This window comes from Saccostrea cucullata, unplaced genomic scaffold, assembly GCF_032062105.1.
Source record: "Saccostrea cucullata isolate Sc308-1 unplaced genomic scaffold, CSIRO_AGI_Scuc_v1 ctg167, whole genome shotgun sequence".
NCBI classification, from domain to species: domain Eukaryota; kingdom Metazoa; phylum Mollusca; class Bivalvia; order Ostreida; family Ostreidae; genus Saccostrea; species Saccostrea cuccullata.
In genome coordinates, this window is record NW_026939192.1 from 439,054 (window position 1) to 462,581 (window position 23,528).

Genomic DNA, 23,528 nt, shown 5'->3' on the forward strand with positions numbered 1-23,528 from the left:
CTGACAGTCATATTGTAATTCGATAAATGCTCAGGCATTTCTGATTTTTTCTTGAACAAGAGGTTGGTTTTCCTTTTGGAATGCAACGATATATACAAGTGTATGCAATTCATTTTATAATCAAGTCAAATATTTTCGCGAATTATATAGGAATGAGTGAAATAAACGAGATAGAATTTACTATCTGTTCAAAGAAAAAGATGGGGAAAAAAAAAAAACAACTTATCTTTCATTTTGTTTAATTTATTAATCACATTTTAAATGGCAGAACATTTATATTCAATGGAGCAACTATTGCAATTAGCGGCCTGTAAACACATTAGTTGATTCGTTAGATATTTAATACATTAAATCTACTACAATTTGTATTTCCACTTTAGTCATTAAATAATCTTCAAGTTGCAAAACATCTTATCAAATCTTAGGTCATGGTCAAAAACAGCAAAACTTGTTTGCAATTAGTCATAACGTACTACAACAAAGAAGTATTGCAGAATTTTTTGAACGTCTTTTTTTCCCGCGTACACTTGAGAAGGTAGAACCACACAACTACATGTACATAATGAAGATGAAGAAATTGCACTTAATTGCCTGTTGTAGAACATAATAAAATCAGTATACGTAGGAGAATCCTACAAAATAATTTATCCCTGACTACCAAGGTCATGGTGAAGCGAAAAATGAAACTATCAGTTGACAAACTGTCATGGTAAATGTACATACTTATCTAAACATGGCACAAAATTAGAACAACAAAAGAAAAGCACTATTTACGTTGAGAAAAGAGTCGCAAAAACTCGGTTGACACTGGTTTCGTGAATAATTTCCATACACATGCACCAATTGAAATAAAATTTCCTCTGGGTAACTGTGTTCATATACCTTGAGACAGAACTGGCAAGATGGCTGGCGGCCATTGCAACATGGTCGTCTTCGTGGCGACAACCCTCCGAGAGAAGGTCTGGTATACACTTATATATACTAACTTGGGTATATACACTGATAGTATCACACAAACTTGAGAAATTATTGCAAAAATCACAAAAAATTCCTCGTCTGTCTTTTGGTGTAAAAATCTTTGGTTTTCATAGCTTCAAATATTCTAATACATGTACGTGTCAAAAAATCTATTTCATAACGACTGGTAACTATCTAGCAGGTCGTTATGGTGTTCAACAGATGAGCCGTTTGTAACGGCTGAATGGGTCATTGAATTGTTCGGAATCATGCCCGAATAAGGACCACTAGGCATGGCTTTTTGGAGATCTGTATATAATGAGTGCGCTTGCGTAGTGTTAATTTCTTGTGGTTCTATCTTGGTTTGAACCATCCCGCCATCTTCACTGAGGTCATCCTTATCACTTCCGGGTGATCCAATATCTTGACCTATTCCGGATCCGCCATGTGAACCGTCCCTGAAACAACCAGTTGTTGATATTTTAAAGTTAATTTACTTGATTTTCCAGATCAAAAAAATTGATAAAAGAAAACTAGAATATGAATGAATTTCAAAATACGTCATTATTCAAAAGAATAACAGCAATGAATATTTTTTTTTAATTTAAGACATCTATTTAGACATAATGATTTTTTCCGTAGAAAATAAATTCTTTTTTCTTAATAAATTGATAAAAAAAAATGTTTTACATCAGTTCAACACTGAAAATCAACTCAGCATACATGTATGAACGGCTTGTTATTGAATTGAAATATTAATCCATGCGTTTAGAAAATATCCCTTTTCAATTAATCATGTTAATGTTCCATAATTGAAAATAAAATTTCATATTTATTTCTGGCAACGAATAATGCTATACATATTAAACACTCTTCAATATATAATCAACTATCTAATTTTGTTATCAAAATTTATCAATATAATAAACATTTATCATTCATTAAGTTAATGAAACAGCTACATGTTTGTTGGAAATTTTGCCCCAACCCTGAATTAATTCAGCACCTTATGTTTGTCAAATTAATGCAAGGTGTCACCACAAAATTGTGATTTGTCCAGTAAAAAGTCCTTATATTTAATTTAATTTTCTCCCAAACAGATTTCTTAGCGTGCCATCTTGCATTTTTGGGAAGGAGTGCTGAATAGATTATAGGTTACAGCAGTGTGTAATGTGATCCCCTCTGACTCCAACTATCTATTACAGACGAAACATATTTATTTCATGACCGGCACTGGCATTTGGCATGTGAGAAGAAACCTGATACACGCCGCTATGCGTTGTGTTTTCTACTGAATACCCACATATTGTTAGCAGAAAGAGAGGAAAAATGGTTAAAAGGGAAATGCAATACTGCTATATCCTGGTTTGCAACCCGATCTTTATTAAAACCCGTCTTTTATTAAAACTGACACCCATTTTGTTAGGAACATAACTTCATTCTGATTTGTGTTGAATTACATCATCTGGTTTGGAATTCTACACTTGTAAACAAACTAGAGAGCGGTCAGAGATTTTCCTTCCAATGATCATGTTATATCTTACCTGTCTTTTTGTTCTGCGGCCCTGTCCCTTTGTCTTCTGTTTTTGAACCAATTGCTGACCTGTGTAGTCGTAAGACCAGTGGCCTCAGCCAATTCCCTCTTCTCCCTCGGCGACGGGTACGGGTTGTGTTGATACCACTCCCTCAAAACAGTTCTAGATTTCTCCTTGAAACAATAACTTGTTTCCTCCCCATCCCAGATAGTTCTTGGGAGAGGGAACTTCCTGCGGACACGGTATTTTCCCACGGCTCCCAACGGTCGCCCTCTGAGTTTTTCCGCCTCAATGTAATGAGCCTTTAGCCACAATGCTTGTAATTTTGGGTGATTGTGAGGGGAGAAGTTATTGCTCTCTAACATTTTGTAGAGTTCCTTGAAATTCCCGCGGTGAAATGCCACAACGGCTTTTGCTTTAAGCACACTTTCATTCTTATGAAGATGTTCACAAGCAGGAAGTGACCACAGGAAGCGGGCCAACCTGTCAATGTTACCTCCTTGCTGGAGAACTTCACAGACACACGCTACTTGTTCTTGTGTAAATCCAAAGGACGGAAGCATGGCGGGATTTGGGGAACCCACACTAGACGTGGGGGTTTGTTCGTGCAACATTGGCACCGTTTCTGGAAAGTGACCAAGATGAGTTCCGTTCGCAGGTCCGGCTCTTCCACTAAAAACTAAAGAAAGAAAAAAGTCAACAAACTTTTCCTAATACCATGAATACACTAGTGTTATGATATATAATCTGTTGCTGTCTTGAATTCTGTTCTATTTAGATAGAGGTGCTGTAATGGTTCACTACTTTCTGATGATTGGCTGTTTCTGGCGACCCCAGAAGATATCGTTATTCGTTGCAGTGCCGTGAGAAATTAGTAACCATAACAACGGCGTCAATCAAGTAACCATATACCTAAGTGGGCGGGTACATATTCAAATTTACCGAGCGCAAGTTCATCATTTTCAATTGACACAGAAAATAGGGGAAGAAAAAAGACCCTGTTCAAGAGGTTAGTCGTGAAGTTATTTATACTGAATTCAAGCGGAGATATTTGAACATCCATAATGACAAAATGATCAATGTTTACTTTGAATTGTTCAGCTCCAAAACTCAATGGGATCGCTGTCTCGACTCACGCAGAAAGCCATTACGCGTGAAATTAACCGTCCGTTTTTGAATGCGGTGTACACGGCAAGATGGACATATAAATGAACACCGGGTCCCTGGCTTCACAAAGCCGGGGGTCGTCTCCTGTTTCCTGGGGGTAGTCATCTGCTACTTGTTTGCTGTGATAATATTTATCCACGGTACATACAATCCCTACATTGGCAGCCGATTTTCTATACCCATAGGTTGACAATTCGTGTTTCTCAACAAAAAGTTAGTAAACATAACAGTGGAGTTTGTTGGAATTTAATAATATTTTATTCAAATAATTTGAAATAAAATTTAAGAAAGCGAATTATCACTTTCTGTCAATTAATTTACCTAATAATATTAACATGGATATTTAAAATAGTCATTCAATCCCTAAATTAATATATCGCTTTTCTATTTAGAATTCAATGGAGCCAATTAAAAGATTTTTATCAATATTTTAAAAATTTATGTTGAAAAAATTATTTACTTACAACTACTTGATTTATGGCTTAATTATTCTCTGTTTAAATACGAGGTAGATTTTAAACATAGATATTGAAATGAAGTTAGTGTCCAGTGTCTTGTTCGATGGAGGGGGCCACATCTGCAGAGGTCAGGGAGTAATCGGGACCCAGCGGGAGAGGTCGGATGAATTAAACAGGCGTGTCAATCGACAGTGACATGAATTAACAGATAATACCCCGTGCTGAGCCTCCCAGGGGGGATTCCCAGCCCTGCCATAGGAGATCCAGATAAACAGATGGGTGCATCATCAATGATTACTCCATTATTTAGTCCGTTAGAATATAAATAACATTATGAATCAATTTTAATTAAAAAAAAATTGTTTAACATACAGTTATTGGATGTTAAAAAAGCAAAACCATGATGACGAAATACAACACAGAATAAATGTATTTTCGTCAGTCATACAATCATGTTTAACGGCCAACATATTGTATCATTAGCTCATTTATAATTATTATAATTTACTGTTCAGTTTGTCTTCTTTAAAAAAAATTCTTTAGAATTTACACATGTATTTATCTATATTTTTTTCAATGTAATGTAACAAATATTTTTATTTGTATATGTATGACTTTGTCCTTGTATCACGGAGAAGACTTATACAGGCCGTACCAGCTGTAACATCTTATTAGGATTCTTTCATTATGAAATATTGTTTAGTTAATACAACACTCTATTTTAATTTAACATATAAAGTATTGGTTAAAAAAAATAATAAAAAGCCAAAAATACTTAAAATACAAAGGGGAAAAAGCAAGTTACATCGGATAAAATGTGTTTTTAACATAAAAAATTAAAAAACTTATATATACAGGAATAAGAGTATATCCTGACTTCTTATTAGCTGCTAAGTTTGAACGGAAATAGTATTTACTTCTCAAGATGGTAAACATGTGCCTGATATTATAAAAAGAATCGTTGAAAAGGGAAAATTATTCATTTTGTGTGAAATAAATGGGAAATAAATACACAACGGAAAAAAATACTAAAGGTAGAAAAACATCACCAATAAAAAATGTTAAGAAACGAAATAAAAGAAATATGAAAAGGAAAGAAGAGAGGAAATTCATACAATAGAGGATGCTTATGGAAGAAAGAATTTATTTAATATTTATAAGATGTATAAGTATATTTTAATTTGGATGTGAAATAAAACGTTATTTTTAAGATATATTTTTACTTTCAATTCTTGCTACAATATTTTTTGTATAATTAAAAATATTAAAGCTTTTTCTCATATTTTTTCGTGCATTAAAATCTCATTACTGGCACTTCTTGTGCTCTGGGAACCGTTTATTAGGAGGAAATTGATAAGGACATAAGTCATGTCTATTTGCCGTTTGGATTAGTTCGACAGATGAGGAAAACACTTCGCTAGCAGCTTCTCACTAGGTGTTTTTCATGTTTGTAGTTTATGCGGTAGGTTGCTAAATTCTCAAGCGCTCAAGAACCTTAGACCACCGTAACGGATGCAAATTAATATACGACGTTTACTTGAAGTTGTTGTGCTACTAATGTTATTTTTTATGAGGGTTTAGATAACCAACTCGAATTGTTTCCTTGTGTACTTTTAAGATAAAAATCTTCCCTCTTTCGTTCATATCTATATCGAATAATTTTTTTGGGATGTTTGGCTCTCGTCACAAATACTTTAATATTGAATACATGTATATGTGTCTTTCCTTCTAGATATAAAAAAAACCCTCAATAGCAGATAATGAGCGTTCGTTCTTTCCCAACATAGAGGAAGGTTTCCTCCTTGAATTAACTTTAAATTTGTTTACAATTTTACTAGGCCGGGTTCACCAAATCTCGACAATAAAAGACCTCGTGTACCATTTGGTTACTTTTAGAAGCATTTTTCAAAGGTGTGTGAAAAGAGACTAGTCTAAGGTGTAATTACGATTGTGCCATTTAAAATAATTGGCCAGCTATCTGTGCCGGGAGGACGAAAATATCTTGGCAGGGTAGCGTTTCAAATGAAATAGATCACCCAGATCAAGTTACTGGCCTGCACAATACCTGAATTGTTTACATCGCCGATCAGCCTTCATTTCATCCAAATCGGCCTGTGGCGCGGTATTTAGTGAAACCCGATCCCCCCATACAAATATATTGAATCAATACCATACCAGCCCTGTCATCTAATCGAGTTTAAACAATGATATTATATCTCGCAATAATGTTGGTTTTTATTTCAGCATTAGCAGATTAAAACCCATAACCAGTAACCTAATCTCGCTGTGTTATTGGATTGAAATGCGAGGGCTTTTTTTTCCGAGATCTGTCTTTATTTTTTTTGTAACATAAATTTTTCACTGAAACCCATGGCAAAAATCTCCAAGGGCATATCGGGTGTACAATTGCAGCTTCGTCACCAAATGTAAAAAAGGGGGAGAAAAAAGAAGAGGGAAAATCTATATCTAAAACGGTAATCTATGAATTACGGCAATTAAATAAATTATCAGCGGCCATAGCTTGGGTAAAGGAAGATGCGACAAGAGGTATCAGATTGCAGAGCTTCATCAGTTGTTCTGGTCCCTTGTCAATAAATATGAACAATTTTGTACTGGATTTTGCAATGCTTATTTGTGTTCCTTTTGTATTCTTATATAAAGGATGTGCAGTTTCATGTAGCTCCGCACTTGGTGACTTATCGAATATCTATCAAACAGAAATCCACACCCTTTGTTTAACAAAAATCAAACAAAATGGTGTTTAGCTCTTACTACATTGTTTTGTTTAAAACACAAACAAAAAAGAGAGAAAATTATGAATTATAAATACACGTGAAACAGATGCCTTAGTTAAGAAATGATGAGATTTTGACCACATTGTTCTCGACAAAAAACCCAAACCTTTAATATCATTGATTGTTCCTTTATCTATTTATTTTTCTTTCCTTATTTTAGCGGAATGCTCGATCTGTTTTGTAATCTGAAATCAAAGAGCACGAAATGGATGAGATGAAAACGCAAAGAGAAATGAAAAATTAATAAACACGACAAATCTGCCGGTAACTCTATACAATTGATACTGTTTGTTATCTGAGGACAGATCTCGGAAAAAACGAGACTGGAAGTCCGCGCGCTCTGTCTGTGTATAACAAGGAAATCTGGACCTTTCCCCGATTATGTAGCAGTGTGTTCTTTATCTTTTTAATTCATCTTGTTTCAGTTAAGTAAATTATTCATGGAATTCGCGATCACGACCTTTTTTGGTTCATGTCTATCTTTTTTTTTTTGGGGGGGGGGGGGGTCAATATATGTTCATATTGTAGAATTATAGTTGAGTCATCGTTAAAATTGTTTGACACAACGATAATTTTATTGAAACCAGATTGACAACTTACATCTTATATTGCTATGAATTCTTCTGCAGTCGAGAAATTACGTAAGCAAATGAGGTTATTCCCCTTTGGTCGTGATCAGCCTTTCATAAAATGGTCTTGGAAAACTGTCATTTAATTCATGTTTTACATGAAAATTCAAGTCAAAGATGTTCTCCCAGCTTTATGTTGTTATTTTTTTTTTAAAGTTTGTCCGTGTCGCCTCTTACAGAGCTGACGAATGAGGGCCTGGTACAGTAATTATTAACTGCGGAGCCTCTCTACAAATGATACATCGTTCATCGAATATTTGTTCAAGCCTAAGTAATGTGACTTTACACGAGAATTCTGTATCATTCATGTTAATTTGTCTCTATCAAACAAAAAAGCAATATTATTAAAAATAAGAATAGAGCATTTTGTCAATAACTTTGATAAAAGCAAGTCTGAATAAGAAGACAACAACCTTAAATTTCAAATGTTCCTTCTCTGTGGACCCTTAATCTTATTCTGATCTCACAAATGAAATGCTCTGTTCTTGATTTGTTTTTTGTTTAATGCATATATTTCATTCTGTTTCCATTTTTAAATAAAAAGTATATACATGAAAATCTGTTTTCACAATCTTTTGATTTAAAGCATTTTAAAGAAGGTCTGTTTACACATAATAGTATTTCAATATTATTGTCGGATATGGAGTATAAATTTTATAGTAAAGGATATATTTCGGTGGGCTTGTTTTTGTTCTTTTTATTATTATTTTCTATTGAAAATAATATAAAAACTTTCAACTAAAAATATAAACAATGTCATACTTTTGGTTTGATTTTTGATCTTAACCAAATCAAAAGCAGGAGTAAATGGTCCACATTGGCTTGAGAAATTAGAATACACTAATAAAATTGTGCAAAATATGATCTCTGTCTCCTTAGATAAAGCCACCGTTAAGATCCTCGGGCGGACAATGAGATTTTATGGAGATTTAATTCTTATTGATTGACTCCCGAATTCAATTTTAACGAGTAGATGAGCAAACACTGTCATTTGGGTCCAACACAAATTTGAAACCAAATAAGTTCTTTGAATAAATATTTGTTTAAGCAAGACGGCAAACGTCTTCTTCTCTGTGTATTAAAAGGTTTCAGAATCTGTTTATATTGTAAAATAATCTCCTCATACAAAATGAAGACTTCCAACATCAAAAGCAGAATCATATCGGGACAGAGCAACACAGTATGGTACCCCGAGAAATCAAAACAAAGCCTGTCATTCAAGGCTTCGTTTTCTTGCAGATACAGGAGTCCAGAAGAAAATCACAGTTTTTTGTACAAAAAGTTTCGTCATATCTCCGATAAATTGGTTTGTTCTTGTACAAATATATCGCTTGTTTTGCAATTTTGGAACTTAAAAAAAACCTTCTAGAATGTTAAAACATTTTTCCAAACGTCAACAGTTTCGTCTGAAAGAATTTTCCCATGATGCGGCGACTCATGTTTACTCCGTGATAAATGTGAAGTCGTCCCAAATTAGATTAAGTTTGATTTGTGGAAAGAATGATAATAGATGTGATGTACGTGAAAAATAATTGAAATAACATGGCGGCATGATGGTAATTCTGTAAGTCGTGGTTACGAATTCATGTATCCCAAATTTTTGTCCTATTTAGCTTCAACAAAACACGCCGAACGTGAGTTATGGTCAGAGATACTTTCTATTGTTCATCCAAGTATCATGGGTTTCAATTGACCTCAACTTCATCCGTCAAAGTCACAAGCATGCGACATGAGAAACCTCAATTAAGAAATAATATATGGCATCGGGTTCGGGGTTCGATGCGACAAGCATCAAACTGCACAGCTGGAGGCCATAGAGACTCCCCTTCCCTTTCCCCCTTATAAGGTCAGTCTATTTAGTTTAACTATTGAGATCTATACGGGTGATATTTTTAGTGCATACGAGGAAAATTTGCATCTCAAACATCATCTGTACATCTGTAAATCTTGAAATAGTTCATCTGTCTTCAGTAAAAGAAAAAAGAATATCAAGAACTTAGCTTCCAGCGTCTTATTCTAACGTATCGATGACTCATTAATTCAACCCTGATTTAGTTTCCCCTATTCCTTGCCTAGTCAAAATACAAATGAAATTGATACGACATTCTTCCTTTTAGAAAATTATAAGGTTCAATTCTATGCTAGAACAGCATGTATGGTTCATAATTAAAGTAATAACAGCCCCCGGAAATCCAGAATTGACAAGCGTCAACGGAGATGCAAATGTGTATTTTTAATTCAGTATTGTTAACACTGCTTCTCTCTGAAAAGCATTTGAACTTTATTTACATAGAAATAGATACACGGCATTTACGTTTTATGACACGAATGAAGGCCGAACGTTTTCCTCGAGGCACACCACTCGACTCTAAATGAGAAATAAATTTTTAGTAACAGGAATCGACGCCACAGATTTTGATTCTGTAAAAGTGAGAAAAATAACTATTTGTATTTAATCTGTTTGAATAAATGGTATGATACTAAAGTAATGTTCTTGTATTATATGGCAGAGGCAATTGAAATTTCAGTTCACAATAAGTCATATAATCGAGAAAGTTATCAAAGATGAATACTATAGTAGCGCTTGTAACTTGGATATTTTAAAAGAATCAGGGAGATAATGGATCTTTTCTGGTAACCTAGAAAATGCATATAGATTTAGTACTTCTGAGGAAAGACAGGATAAAAAACTAGAGTGTCACTGAAAACACACTCCACCAATTGGTTGCTTTACTTTTATTTGTTTTTGGTTTCTGGAGGTACAAGAGGCATGATTCCCCCCAGAAGCCAAAACTATAGCCCTCTCTGTTGTATGGTTACAAGAGCTCGGATAAAGTTCAGAGTACCGAGTCAACCCATCCAACAGCGGTTTCCGCATATCAATAAAGCAGAGTTTTGCTAATGAGTTGAAAGTGTGTTGAAGATTGTTACTTAAGTTATAATGATTAGTTTTCAGGTTCATTTATAAAAACAATTCAAGATGATGTGTGGAATTCCTTCTGCTTGATGCTAGCTCCACGGCCCCCTTTTCCCGCGTTCCATGGAGTCCAAGAATAGGTAGGCAGTAATGTCTGAAATCGATTTTGAATTGGGCTAATCATTTTAACACTAATTTTTTTCTTTGATCTTTGCGCTGCTAAAAGGTGAGAAAATCCGTATCTCATGTTACCCACGATTGTTTAGAACGTCGTACCAAACAACACAAGACTATAATGAAAAGGTTTGAGTGCACTGTTTCGAAGGGTAGATTTAGTCCTCGATATACGTGTTAATGATCAACAAATACACAGAACGTCATATGTATAGTCTTAGTATCAATATATTGGTTGTACTTAAATAGCAAATATATCAGTAGATCATGATATGGTTGACAGTTCTGATAAAATTGACACGGCCACCAATCGAGAAAAATCAGCAGACTACACACACATTGATATTAAGACACTATTAAACGTATATTTTATTATTATTATTTTCCTACCATGATGCTTAAACGCATTTCACATTTCTTACTTTAATGAAAAGGAAAAGTTTATAAATTAATGGAAAAAGGTCAAAGACAGTGAAACCTATCGATAAGTGGTTATAATTTTAAGAGTGAATCGCCAATATATTGAAGGCAAACATCCTATTTGTTAATTTCAAAGAAGTTTTATTTTACAGACATGTAAGTTATAACAAGAATTAGTTGTTATATTACAGCAATAAATTACGTGTAAATACTCGTTAAAAAATTAATATAAAGTGATTAAAAACTTCCCAACAATTTCAACCATAAAAATAACACTTTTCAACCAAAAATAATTGTACAAAATTAGAGGACTGATAAAAAAGATGTAAATGATTTATGGGTTTATTGATGACACAATACAGATAATATAATCCTGAAATTATATACAACGGATAGCCTACATGATGTACATACAATATTCTAGTTTAGTTTGCTATTTTGACTTTCACCATATGCGACTTCAGTATGTTGCATACTAATTCTGCCTTTTTTTAAAATCCGGTCCTTTTTTCCAACATATGTTATTTTTATTCGATTCTTTCAAACAGTGGCAGCAGTTACACACTTTGTGCAGAGACACCAGATTTATAATATTATATAGCTTTTACAGATTTATGAAGCAATCAAATATTAGTGTGCTTTTCTTTACAATTGTTGACATCTAAATTCCTTTATAAATTTCATTATTTTAGGTATAATCTATAGAATTTCACGTTTTTTGCATTCTTTTTATCATTTGAATTTGTATACAGTGTATTTTTGTATAAAAATGCACAAATTATGCAACTATTAATTCATTATTTTAAAAAAGAACAATTGTTTTCTTGATATGTTATTATAGAGAGCCTGTCTATTTCTTAATGTTATTGATTGTTAGAATAAAAAGATGTATAAACTTTATCATTGCTGTATGAAATAATGGCATAAAAGATTATAAAATGTACATTAGTTGTGGTGATCTTTATTTTTTGTTATACAAAAATATGCTACAATGAAACATATGATTATTATTTGTAGTTTTCTATTGATTCATATGCATGCCTTTAATTTAATTGTATTGATAACTTATGTCATCGACGTTGGGTTTTAATGTTATGTTTCATTTTTGTACAAATCTGTTATTTTTCGATATATACTGTAATAACATAATATCATAAAAAGATGTAAAGAAAAAAAATCAGAATATAATCAGACATAAAAAAACATATAATTTGATTATTGTGAAAAGAATAAAGAATACGAAATTTTTGTATCAAGATGGAAACTTTAAAAAAAAAAAAATACATTGAGACCAATAAGGGAAAGAATAAAAATGCACGTAGATTACTTAATAAGTAGGACAGGAAATGTTGACAAGTCTTCAACTGAAACTTTCCCAGAATCTTGTAGGAAAACTTCAGAAATGATCTAAATATTTTTTTATATACTTGTTAATAATGGAGGGAAATAATGTTTTCCCCTTTGATAAAGATTATAGTTTTAGTGATAGGACGAAGGTTATGCAAACAAATATGTGTATTAAACAGGACATTTTTAACGAAATATCATTTTATTTCTTTTTTAAAAATGGTTAATTTATGCATTCATATAACATATCATTCCTCTTGCATTGTTGATAAAATAAAAGTGATATGGAAATATTTTTAAATGCTCAAGATTTTTTTTCCACTAAGAAGACTAAGGAAAATTATCTTTCTATTGATCACATGTTTTATTCAGAAATCTAACAATTGGTATAGCGTGCAAGTGGGCTATTTCGCTGTCTTTTTTAATATTATTATTGTCTGGAAATAAAAAGTTGTCACCAAGAAAGAATTTCTTTATCAATTTAAAAAGAAAAAAATTAATGCATATACAAATTTACTTATAACGGTGTATTACCTATTAAATGAAATGAAAACAGAATACCGATTCTTCTTTTACTGGCTAATATACCGGTATATGTATTGATCAGAGAATAATTAATGTCAAAAATCACTCTTGAAGTTCCTACTTTAAAAAAAACTCTTCAAAGAAAACCCCGTGACCTAATGTGATAACAATTTCAAACATTTTAAATCTGCCACGTATTTGAAAGGCTTCATATTACAACAAAACGAATAAATATAACGGACATGCCGATCGACTTTGAAGACTTCACCCCAGCTGCAGTAATTAGCCACTTTAAAAAGTTGTCCAAAAAATCTCTTCAGCATATTAAGTTCATTTTCAAATTGTTGTGTTTGATGTAGTTACCTTATTTCAAGTAGACGTGCTCATGAGATATAACTATTCAAGTGATTTTTTTAAAAGTTTAATTGTTGGTGTCCATCTTGTAAAAATCTTATCTTTACAATGTTAGGAATCTAAGAGTTCTCTAGATTGTGTTTCAAACACACTTTTGAATTTTATTACCTTCTTCAGGAGCTAAATGATAACAAGTTGGGCATAAAATTGGCTTCTTTCGTCCGAAACTCTCGCTAAAATCATCTGGCTTAAATCGTGCATGGTCACCAAACTTAACCTTCTAAGCAATCGTAGACATCAAACAGCGCACGTGCAGAATTATGTAAGAATATATCCTTCATTTTAAGTTCTATAAATTCAAAAGAGCGTTGAATCATTGGAGTTTGTTATCGTACATGAAAACCGTATTATCGATAAAGAAAACACACACACATCAAAAAGACAAGAGGATTTTTTCATCAACTTTATAAGATGGTGACTAGCACTCGGGGGTTTATATTTTGTTTGTTTTAGGCGGTTGATTGGCAAAATAGAGCGATAAAACTTGTACTGATTGCAAGGCAAAAATAAAGCTCCAAATTCTGTATCAACATTATTTGAGATGTTCAAAATATTTAGTAAAAATTGCACAACGTCTCTACTGTTCTGGCCAATAAAAATAGCTCTTCTCTCATTTCTTCATTGCAAATATAAAATATTCTTTGAACAAGAAATTTATTGTACGAAATATGAAGATAACAAACAGTAACCAAGCTCAAAAGTCCTTTGGAATAATTTTAATTTACGACCAAAACAAAAGCGACACCTCAACACGCCAGGGGTAGAATCAGGTGCCATGGAGGAGTAATCATCCGCCTTGTTCTCCTTGTCCTGATAGGGCAAATGTGCTTAAGTTTGATTCTACCATTGCATTGTTGCGTATGTTAACAAATTCTTTTGTGTTTCATCAGAAAATTTTGTTCTCATTATTTTTAATAAATGTGATGTATAATATTAATAAGTATGCTGTGGATGCTTTGAGTTTATGAGCACTCTACTGTTTGAATATTTTTTGTCACTAAATGCCTCAGAAGTATTTTGTCGATAATAAATGATAACTGAATAAATCTGTTGTTGTAAATAAGACAACTTGGGCTTTCATTTTTTGATGTTTGTTCTTTCATAGTAAAGCCAAAGAAGCAGTGTAGATTTTTAAAAAGAATTCATATAATTTATTAAATTTTACAGAAAAATGGAAAACCCATATTTAAGAAAAAAAAAATAAAAACGAATAGAATCTTTTCATTTTTTTAAATTTTAACGATACACCAAAAGTTGGACGTATCATTGTGTATCATGTCTCTATGATAAACAGGCGTTCTTTCGTTTCTTATGACAAACTGACGTTCAATCGTTGGAGTTCATAATTGAAAGAATTTATTCTTTGTTGTTTTTGATCATATATTACTTTTTAAAGTATATAGTATATATTATTATATATTGTACTAAAAAATGTACATCAATTCTTCGATGCCTCCTTTTGAAATCAGATGGTGAAAGAGGTAGAGCTACTTTGGGCTTTATTCGGCCCTGAGAATTTCTGAAAATTCAAAACCGCTCAGTTTAGGTTGCAAATGTAGTGTTTATCACTTGGACTGTTGGTGACCACGTATCTATTAATTGTTACGTAATTTCACATCTAGTCAATGCATTATGACGTCATAAAATGCGTCATTTCCCCATATCCTGTAAATTCCTTTGAAAATGCCCTAAAGTTGAAGCGTTTTTTCAATATTTCATGTAGAGCACAACCTCTGATCCAAAATATGCCAATACATAATGAAAGGTCTATTTCTGAAGATCAGAAAACATTTTTATTTTTTGGATCGTGGGCTGTGCTCATATTTTAATTCTTTGTTGAAGGTAGTCAAATACGCATATTTTCTGCAAAATTCAAGAACATTGCAATTTCTCAAAGCCTGTTTTCAAATATTTGGATTCTCAAAACAAAATCTCATTATAGAACATGAAAGCACCAAGTGTCTACTTTATTTTGATATATGAAAATGGAAAGAGGGCGATAGTTAATTAATTGATATAAGTACAGGGATACTTTGTAACGTATTGTATACAATATAGTATTCGACATTACAATTTACCATTAAAAGATACTTTGTAACTGGCTTTGAAATGCAAAATATTAAATTCTAACAGTTATTTTAGATGTGTTTTGAGATGGTCCCATAATTAGCTACATAAGAATTTTCAGAGATTTGCATGAATTTGAAATAAATGTAGATTCCAAATTATATAAATATAATTAACAAAATTTTCGTATAAATAATTGTACTTTACTAACAAATTAAGAAAATGAAATTATTTAGATACGATTTTTATTTGAATAGTCTTGCTTTATTTTGGGTAACGAAATTCAGTTGTTTAATTGATATTTTCCATGGGCTACATTGTATAAAGGAAAGATTTTTACTTAATTTATTAAAAGGCACTTTGAGAATGTAGTCATTATATAACGAGGAATCAACATATGACTTATGGAAAGATATCTTTACAATAAACACAATTTTAACACTTCAGTCTTTTTAGAATTGCCAATATTTCAACTCAGACGTAAAAAGACGGGCTATCAATGTCCGATTCTTCACGCAATCAGAAACCCGACCTGGAGCAGCTGAATTAGAAGTAATACTTTATACCGTATAACGAAACGTGATGCCGTTCGAGCTTTTGGAACCCTCATTGAAAATGTGTGTTTTTGTTACCCGAGACAACTGGAAGCTAACGGGAACAATCGTTAAAAGTGTCTCTGGATGACTAAAGTCGAGATTGAAATGAAGAAAATAAACGTGTGGTCGACATTTCATACTTTTCTGCTAAATTAAGTGCACTAAATATGACCCAAAGTAAAGAAATACCGTAATTACAGTGCAGGTGCACGGGAATATCTAGCTTTATGATTTCTTTCCCCTTAAACCAAAACTCTAAAGATTAGAAGTTAGGCTAAGGAAGTTTTCCGAATATCCAAAGTGTGTGGTCCAAGACAAACACAGCACAAAAAGTAAGACCTATCGCTATCTAGATGAAGTGATTTACTGATAATCAAACTCAATATTTGTTGGTTTTTTTTTTTAAAACGAAAATGTCAGTATATTGCGTAAAGGTGGTGTGCGTTAAACAAAGGAAATATTGCGTGTTCTAGAACAATGCTCCAATTGATTCCCAGTCCAGAAGAAACAATTGTTCAGTGCATGCACAAAATAGACAACCTATTTTATCGTCTGAAGACGGGAAGAGTTATAAAGAGACACTGTCAAACGGCTTTTCGTCATTAAGTTGCAATTATTTATGGTGATTACTTGGACTAGAAGAGGTTGGTTTTAAACACCCACCCAAGTGTAACAATTGGCCGGGCTAGTCTTCGCCACCGCCTGTTACGTCTTGTATTGCTTCTAAAGTTTCAAGCAATTCTAATTTGCTTTGATCATGCAATGAAATGGGTGGTTGGGTGATATACTTATCCAGGGGAGATGTTAAGAATACGCGATCCATAAATGTCTTCCTTTTAGCTTAAATCGACGCTTATTTGGGTTATTTGAAAACGACTACACATACACGTCTTTTTACCGCTTATTGTTTGTAGAAGTGATTATATGTTATACGATCTGCCTCAAAAAGTAAACCAAAGCCATAAATGAAATTTTCTTATAAAAGAAAGATAAAACTTAGAACTGTGTGGTCGAATAACAAATTAAACATAAAAAATAATCAGGAATTCAACAACTCTCTGGAGATCTTGTCACTAGGTTTAAAGAATAAAAGTTAAGGTTTATTTATGGCCATACTTACTTATTTACTTAAATGTATTTTTATCAGTGCTTTAAAATGTTTGCACTATTCCTCAACTGTGTCTACATGTCTATCAAAATGCTCCAGATGAAAACAAACGTTATCTAGATGAGCGAAAAAAAAGAATTAAATACCTGCATGGAATCTACCTGTGCGATGAAAATTTGTGGCATTGGCTAGTCCATCAATAAACTTATCTATCTCGTCATCAGAGATCTACATGGTTTGTTCAGAAGGCCCTCCCTGACGTATCAGCAATGTGTCTCTTGTTTAACCTTGTTTATTGCTTATAAAAATTAGATAACGTCATCAAAATGGCCAAAAATTCCATACATCATATTTCTAATAAATCTGCCAAACGTTCTTTATTTACCGGGAATCTCAATTAGTCTCTACTGGAATAGGGAGTCTTCGACAAAACGTCTGCTTACCGCCAACGAAGAAAATAGTACCGAATAATGAGAAAAAACATTAAACGTTAATGACTGATATCCGAAAGAATCCTCAATCTCCGATACCTTTAACCGAGAGACTCCGAGTAGCTTTCAAAACCCGCTGGGCCAGTCAAAAATGAACCCCACAAAACGCTGGTTTGTCTCTCTTCATTTTGTGATATTCATAAACTGGGAGCCCAACCTGGGTGGCCCAGCTACTATTTTGTTTGTGAATAATAAAGTGAAAGGCTAAATTAAAGTTATAGAATGATAAAACCGAAATACATTTCCTGCATGAAAAATTATAATGAAGAAATACTTTTCCGAGAGGAGATGGGGAGATACTGTATAGAAATACTATTGAAGTTGCTACACGCGTGTCTCTGATACACTGGCTAGCAGACCGAATCCCAATCTGATAATTCTTCAATTTGATGATCTACTTTTTGATAACTTAATTAAATTCAGCATTAAGTTTTATTGATGTAATACAAAATACGCTCCCAGTTTAATAAATGATGACATTATCGATTTGAAAATGTATACTTCTGATATCTGTTGATAAACATTTGTGAAAAGTTTTGGTTTTCCGATTTAGTTGTATAAAATATTAATATATTTTAACCTAACTATCGGATTTTAAATAAAAATAATCAAGATGCTTAATGTTTGCATTTTTAAAGAATAAATCCACTCTTGTAAAGATTAATTCCTTTTTGAATGTGCGACTTAACGTCTTAAGACAATAGCTTTCATTAAACGTCCTGAAATTAATAAGTCCAATAAAAAAAGCGATGTCAAATTGATAATCAAAATGTGATATTTTAGATGCGTGTCAATGTGCGTTTCTTTTTTCGCGGAAAAGGTGCCCGTTTCCGATTCTTCTCATTATTCCTCTGTCAGATCGACTCATATGATAAATGACTTGAATCGTTATATTCTTAGGCGAGAAAAACCAACAAAGACGGTTTAAGCGAAAAAAGCAAACATATCTTAGACCAATCTTTTAAGCCCCTGTCAAGTGCTTGGTAGTACCTTATGCAGAAACCTTTTCATCCAGTAATTATTTTGCCCCTAATTTTCATGTATCGAGAAAAAAATTTCAGAAGTATAGTAATTTATCAGGTTTTATGAAATGGAATACGTGTCTTGTCAATTAGTTTACTTTTACTTTAAGGTACAATTGTAACATTCTTTGATCTTATAAACATGAATAAATACTAGTTGATATTTTTATGTAAAAAATAAAAAAAAGCATTAAAAAATACATTGTTTTCCGTCCTATCGCACTGAACTTTTGTTTGAATAAATCTTTTTATTCATTTTAGAAAGGTCTTACAAATTATTGTCAAACGTTCATCTGTTTAATTTTCAATATATGTAATTTTCTTTTGATCTAGCTTTATATTAATGTAAATATTAGCCCCGGAATCAATGGAGTTTATAATGTAGATTTTATATGGATGCACAGCCTTTTTTTAACGAGAAACTTGTGATTTATACATGGGGTGGTTGCCTTCATTGTGTATGCTCAATTTCACATGAAGCATGAAAATCTCTCTACCTTAACTCTGATGTGGACCTACCAAGTTGGATGGGAATTTTTATCTTAAAAAGGAAAAAAAAGAAGTTGATTGCTTTTAAACAATTCATTAGTTTAGACTGAATGGCTAATGCTCCCCTCGAATAACGTTGATTAATGCTACATACATTTAACAATTCATGTGAGGTCTTCGCAGGAATGGTATAAAATTAGAATTATGAATAAAATATTAATTCTTCTTTTAAAAGTAAGTTTCACTTAGAAAAAGTGTTGCTCTTAAGATATAAATTACATCTTAGTAATAAAAAAAATTATGCAATTTTTTTTCAATATACATATTGTACAAAACTGGGTTCAATTGATTTTATTTAAGGACATAGTATTCTCAACAAAAATTGTTACAGAAACAGTTTGTACAGGATTATTATCGCTAACACATCTTTCACAAAGATTTTTTGAAGCCAGCCTCCCTCCAAAAATTATTGTTTCATATTTACGAACTCGAATTCAATGCAAAAACAAAAAAAAGATGATATGAAAATTATCAACAATTTTCTTGTTTTGTTAAAAAAAACACGAATAGAGTAAGATATAGGATTTAATGCATTGCAATTCTTAAAGTTAAATAATGACTGTCATTGTTTTGTGATCACTTAAAAACAAGCATTAATTACACTTTAAATAATATCATAGAAACATATATTCTTTTACATAGAAAAGTGATAGCATTATAGAAAACCTTGTGATGATATGCGTTAAAGTATAATAAAACCAATATGTATTACATTATTCATTAAAAAAAATTGGGGTATCCTATATCTTACAAAAAATAATATCATGTCTAACCAGATTTAAACGCAAATATAATTTTATTTGACATGATTTAAGTAAAGACCAGTATGCTGTCATAGAATACAGCACGGTGAATCAGTAACGCCCACATTTACTGATTTCTACATATAATTATCCAACAATTCAATTATTTCAGATTGCCGTCATAATAAAGGGCATCGACGAATAAATAAGATTAAGTCATTGAAAAAATATTATTTTTTCAGTGGAAACATTTGGAAAAATTTGTATTATATTGTATATATGTTTCAGACTTGCGATCGGGCATCTCAATATAAAGAAATTTAAAGTTAGAACGATTTATTCGTTAGAGAGTTTTAAACGCGTATAGTTTTAAATTTGTTTATTATATTTTCTTTTTTATTTTTTTAGATCGTTATTTATGATGTATTTGTTTATTTATTTTAATGCTAAAATAAAGGAAGACAAGACAGAGCAGATTGGTTGCTATGTACACGCCGTATATCAATATTCCTGAACTTGACGAGAAGAAATAAGATGCAACTGACATACAGGCGAAGTCGTAATAAATCCATCTCATTTCTTACTCGTCATACAAACAACCTGGACACAGAATCTGCCCAAAAGGACCGAAAAGACGACAGAGTTTTTGTTTTTGCAGACGGTTATCGTAAGATCGAGTATATCCACCTGTAAGAGGAGCGGTCATTCAATCCATGTCAAAATCGAACAGATTACTCGATTAAGCAAAAAAGAAGACTCGACTATTGAATGAATGGGACCTATTACGTGTCCTGTATTAAAAAGGGTTATTGTTCCTTATTAATAGATGGAGCTGATTAGAAAGATACAGATCAGAAACATACCTGATGGTCTTGTTTGTTTTATAGGGGGTATAGCGGGGTTTTATGATGAGTAATCCTTTAGTTTTATACTAGTATGTCAAGTCCGTACAATTGTTTCTGATATTTCTCAAAATCAAAATGAATGATTTCAGATTTTATTTCATTTTTTTCTTTTTTTTTTATTTTAAATATTTTTAGTGTTGGTGGTGCTGGTGTTTGCACGTATGGCATAGATATATCTACATGTATTATTATATTTTATATATATAACATGTTTCATAGCAACATATAATTATATTATTGTATTTTTGTGCTTAATTTAGAAATGCTTTTCTGAGGGTTTAAAGAAGATATAATAAAAATATAAACTTTGCACATTATTGGTCTTTAATATTTATTTAGCATCGGTTTATATCGAAACTTTCAGCTGAATATTGACACCTGCACATCAGGTTAGCTTCTAGGACGAGAAAACACGATATTCTCGTTGACGAGAACGACAGGGAAAATTGGAGTACAAGGGGCAAATTTCCATCCAAAATAAACACAGAAGGAAGACGTGAAGGAGATAGCCAGTCTTTCATTTAGATCACATAAAAACGAAAACTGTGTCCCAACATTGCACATATTTACGATCGAAATCTGTAAACTGATAAGCCTACAAAAATTTAAGAACCCTGGCTGCCCAAGCCTTAGGAAATAAAAACATATACCCCTTGCACGTGTTCAAATGAGGCTTTTATGGTGGTTTGTTTATAAATTGCTATCAAGATTTTTGAAGCTTCAGAACAGTGTCTAATTTTATTTTGTCTAATGACTGTAATTTTCTTGAATGTGTAAATTGTATGAAGAATTTTACTCGGGGCAACTTTCAAAGATATGTTTACACCTTCTGATCTTTATTATTTTGGTATATATTCTATTAAAGAACTTTTTAAAAAAATAATATTTGAATTTTATTCCAAATAGAGAATTTGTCAGTAATGTTATTTATTTAAAATCGAGCATAATTACTTTTTTTTATATTTAAACTGACGAACATAACTAACATAAGATCACAGTATAATTTAAATAAAATCAGTCATTGTCTTCTTAAAATTCTGCCAAGGACTTTCCTCTTACAATTTCTGAAAGATTGCCTTTCCAAGATATTTAATTGAAAATAACATTTCTGTTTGATGAGTTTTAAACATTTTATTCTTTGTCTCATGTTTTAATGATTATTTATCTAAAGGACACAAAATGTTTCATTTTCGTTTTAAAACCAGCATTGAGAGATTATTAGTAAAATTATAACTATTATTATTAACTTCAATTTTTTCCATATATATTATTTTTGTTTAAAGTTATTAGTGTTACTTAAATGGGGATAGATTGTTTATTTTTTTTAAATAAACACTGTGCCTTTCTGGAAATCAAGCGAAAGAAGGAAAACAGTACTGATTTAATTTTAACTGATTAAATAGAACCATTTTAATTTAGTTTTGACGGGTAATTATGATTAGCTTTCTTTTAAATAAATTAGCATGCTTTAGTTGGACATAAAAAAGTGAATCTTTGTAGGGTTAATATATATATGCTCGATTAGATACAATCTGCATAAATTAGTAACATGTCCAGGGAAAGATTTAAACCAGGAAATGTAAACTGTATCAAGATGATCCAAGAAAAACATGAAAGTGGTCAGGGTAAACCGAAAGTCTTGAAATTCGATATACGAAAGTCGTGTCCCGGTTTGTTTACATTTAAAATGCGCAATGATGAATATAGGAAATATGGGTACACACGTCACGTGGATTATCCTTATTGTCCGGGATGAGATAGGTAAAGGTGTAATAATCACTTACCTGAATAGGTATACGGGTCCATCATAGGCGCCTGCATCTTGATTTCACTTTAGTTGGATGCAGGTGTGAATGATCCGGGGCCAGACTCTATCACGTTGTCCCTGTCATGTATAGGGTAAACGATCCAGTACACAAAACACTCGCCACATATAAAAAATATTCTGTTCTATTATGTCTTTCTCTGGCCAAGTTAGACTCAAGTTATACCTTGCTAGGTGATCACTGTTCAAGAAAAATAAGAATATTTTACTATCTGTGTAATAAATGCAGAACTACTGGAATTTCTTATCTATTTAACTCTAGCCCCACCCCCTTGCTGTCGACGGCTTTGTTTCCACTGCTGAATCGTTCCTTGTCTTGCTAGAGCGCCGAGGCGTGAAAGCTATTGCAGTTCACCTATGTGCTATATGATTGGTAGAAATAATATTTGCTATGTAACACGCTCTAATATTTGATTTTTTCGGCGGGTGAAAAAAATATTGACCCCGCTATGTAATAACTGGTCATTATCTTAAGACAATTTGATACTTAATATCTTTAACAAAATGACTTTTATTACTATCTGTTCGACGAAGCCGACAGAACGTGCGTTTTGTGACTTGTGAAGATATTCATTTCAAAGCAAGGAATGAATCTTATTAAGGCAGATAATTTTCTAGAGAGGGACAGTGTAATTCAACATGTGGACCGTCTAATTGTCATATAGCATAACCAATGTAATTTCCTTAGCTTCCGAAATCAATGTACGGTTTATCTCCTGAAGCCTCCGTGTGTCTGTATTTCTTCACCTAGCGGTCTGTGATGCTCAGCAAACCTGATTGGATGTCTTAAGACATTGAATTTTTGTTTTTATAGAAGCTAAAGATGGGACCCCGGTTGCAACATTCTGTTTTTAAAGGTCAGTTCTGATCTAAAGGTTTTAACG

General features: G+C 32.4%; 1 protein-coding gene across 1 annotated transcript; it reads right to left on the reverse strand.

The window, feature by feature from the left end:
* Positions 1-222: 222 nt before the first annotated feature.
* On the reverse strand, positions 223-22,849 carry LOC134252543 (homeobox protein six1-like). Its single transcript, XM_062735050.1, has 3 exons — positions 22,604-22,849; positions 2,502-3,171; positions 223-1,415 (listed from the first exon to the last, which is right to left on the reverse strand). The coding sequence occupies exons 1-3, from the start codon at positions 22,638-22,640 to the stop codon at positions 1,133-1,135; spliced, it is 990 nt and encodes a 329-aa protein (XP_062591034.1). The 5' UTR covers positions 22,641-22,849; the 3' UTR covers positions 223-1,132.
* Between the last annotated feature and the right edge of the window lie 679 nt (positions 22,850-23,528).

Excerpts from the sequence above, each read along its gene's own strand:
- LOC134252543 (XM_062735050.1), bottom strand. The coding sequence starts at position 22,640 with ATGCAGGCGCCTATGATGGACCCGTATACCTATTCAG. Across the intron at positions 3,172-22,603 it reads GGACCCGTATACCTATTCAG|TTTTTAGTGGAAGAGCCGGA; the intron begins GTAAGTGATTAT and ends TTCTTTCTTTAG. Across the intron at positions 1,416-2,501 it reads GCCGCAGAACAAAAAGACAG|GGACGGTTCACATGGCGGAT; the intron begins GTAAGATATAAC and ends TGGTTGTTTCAG.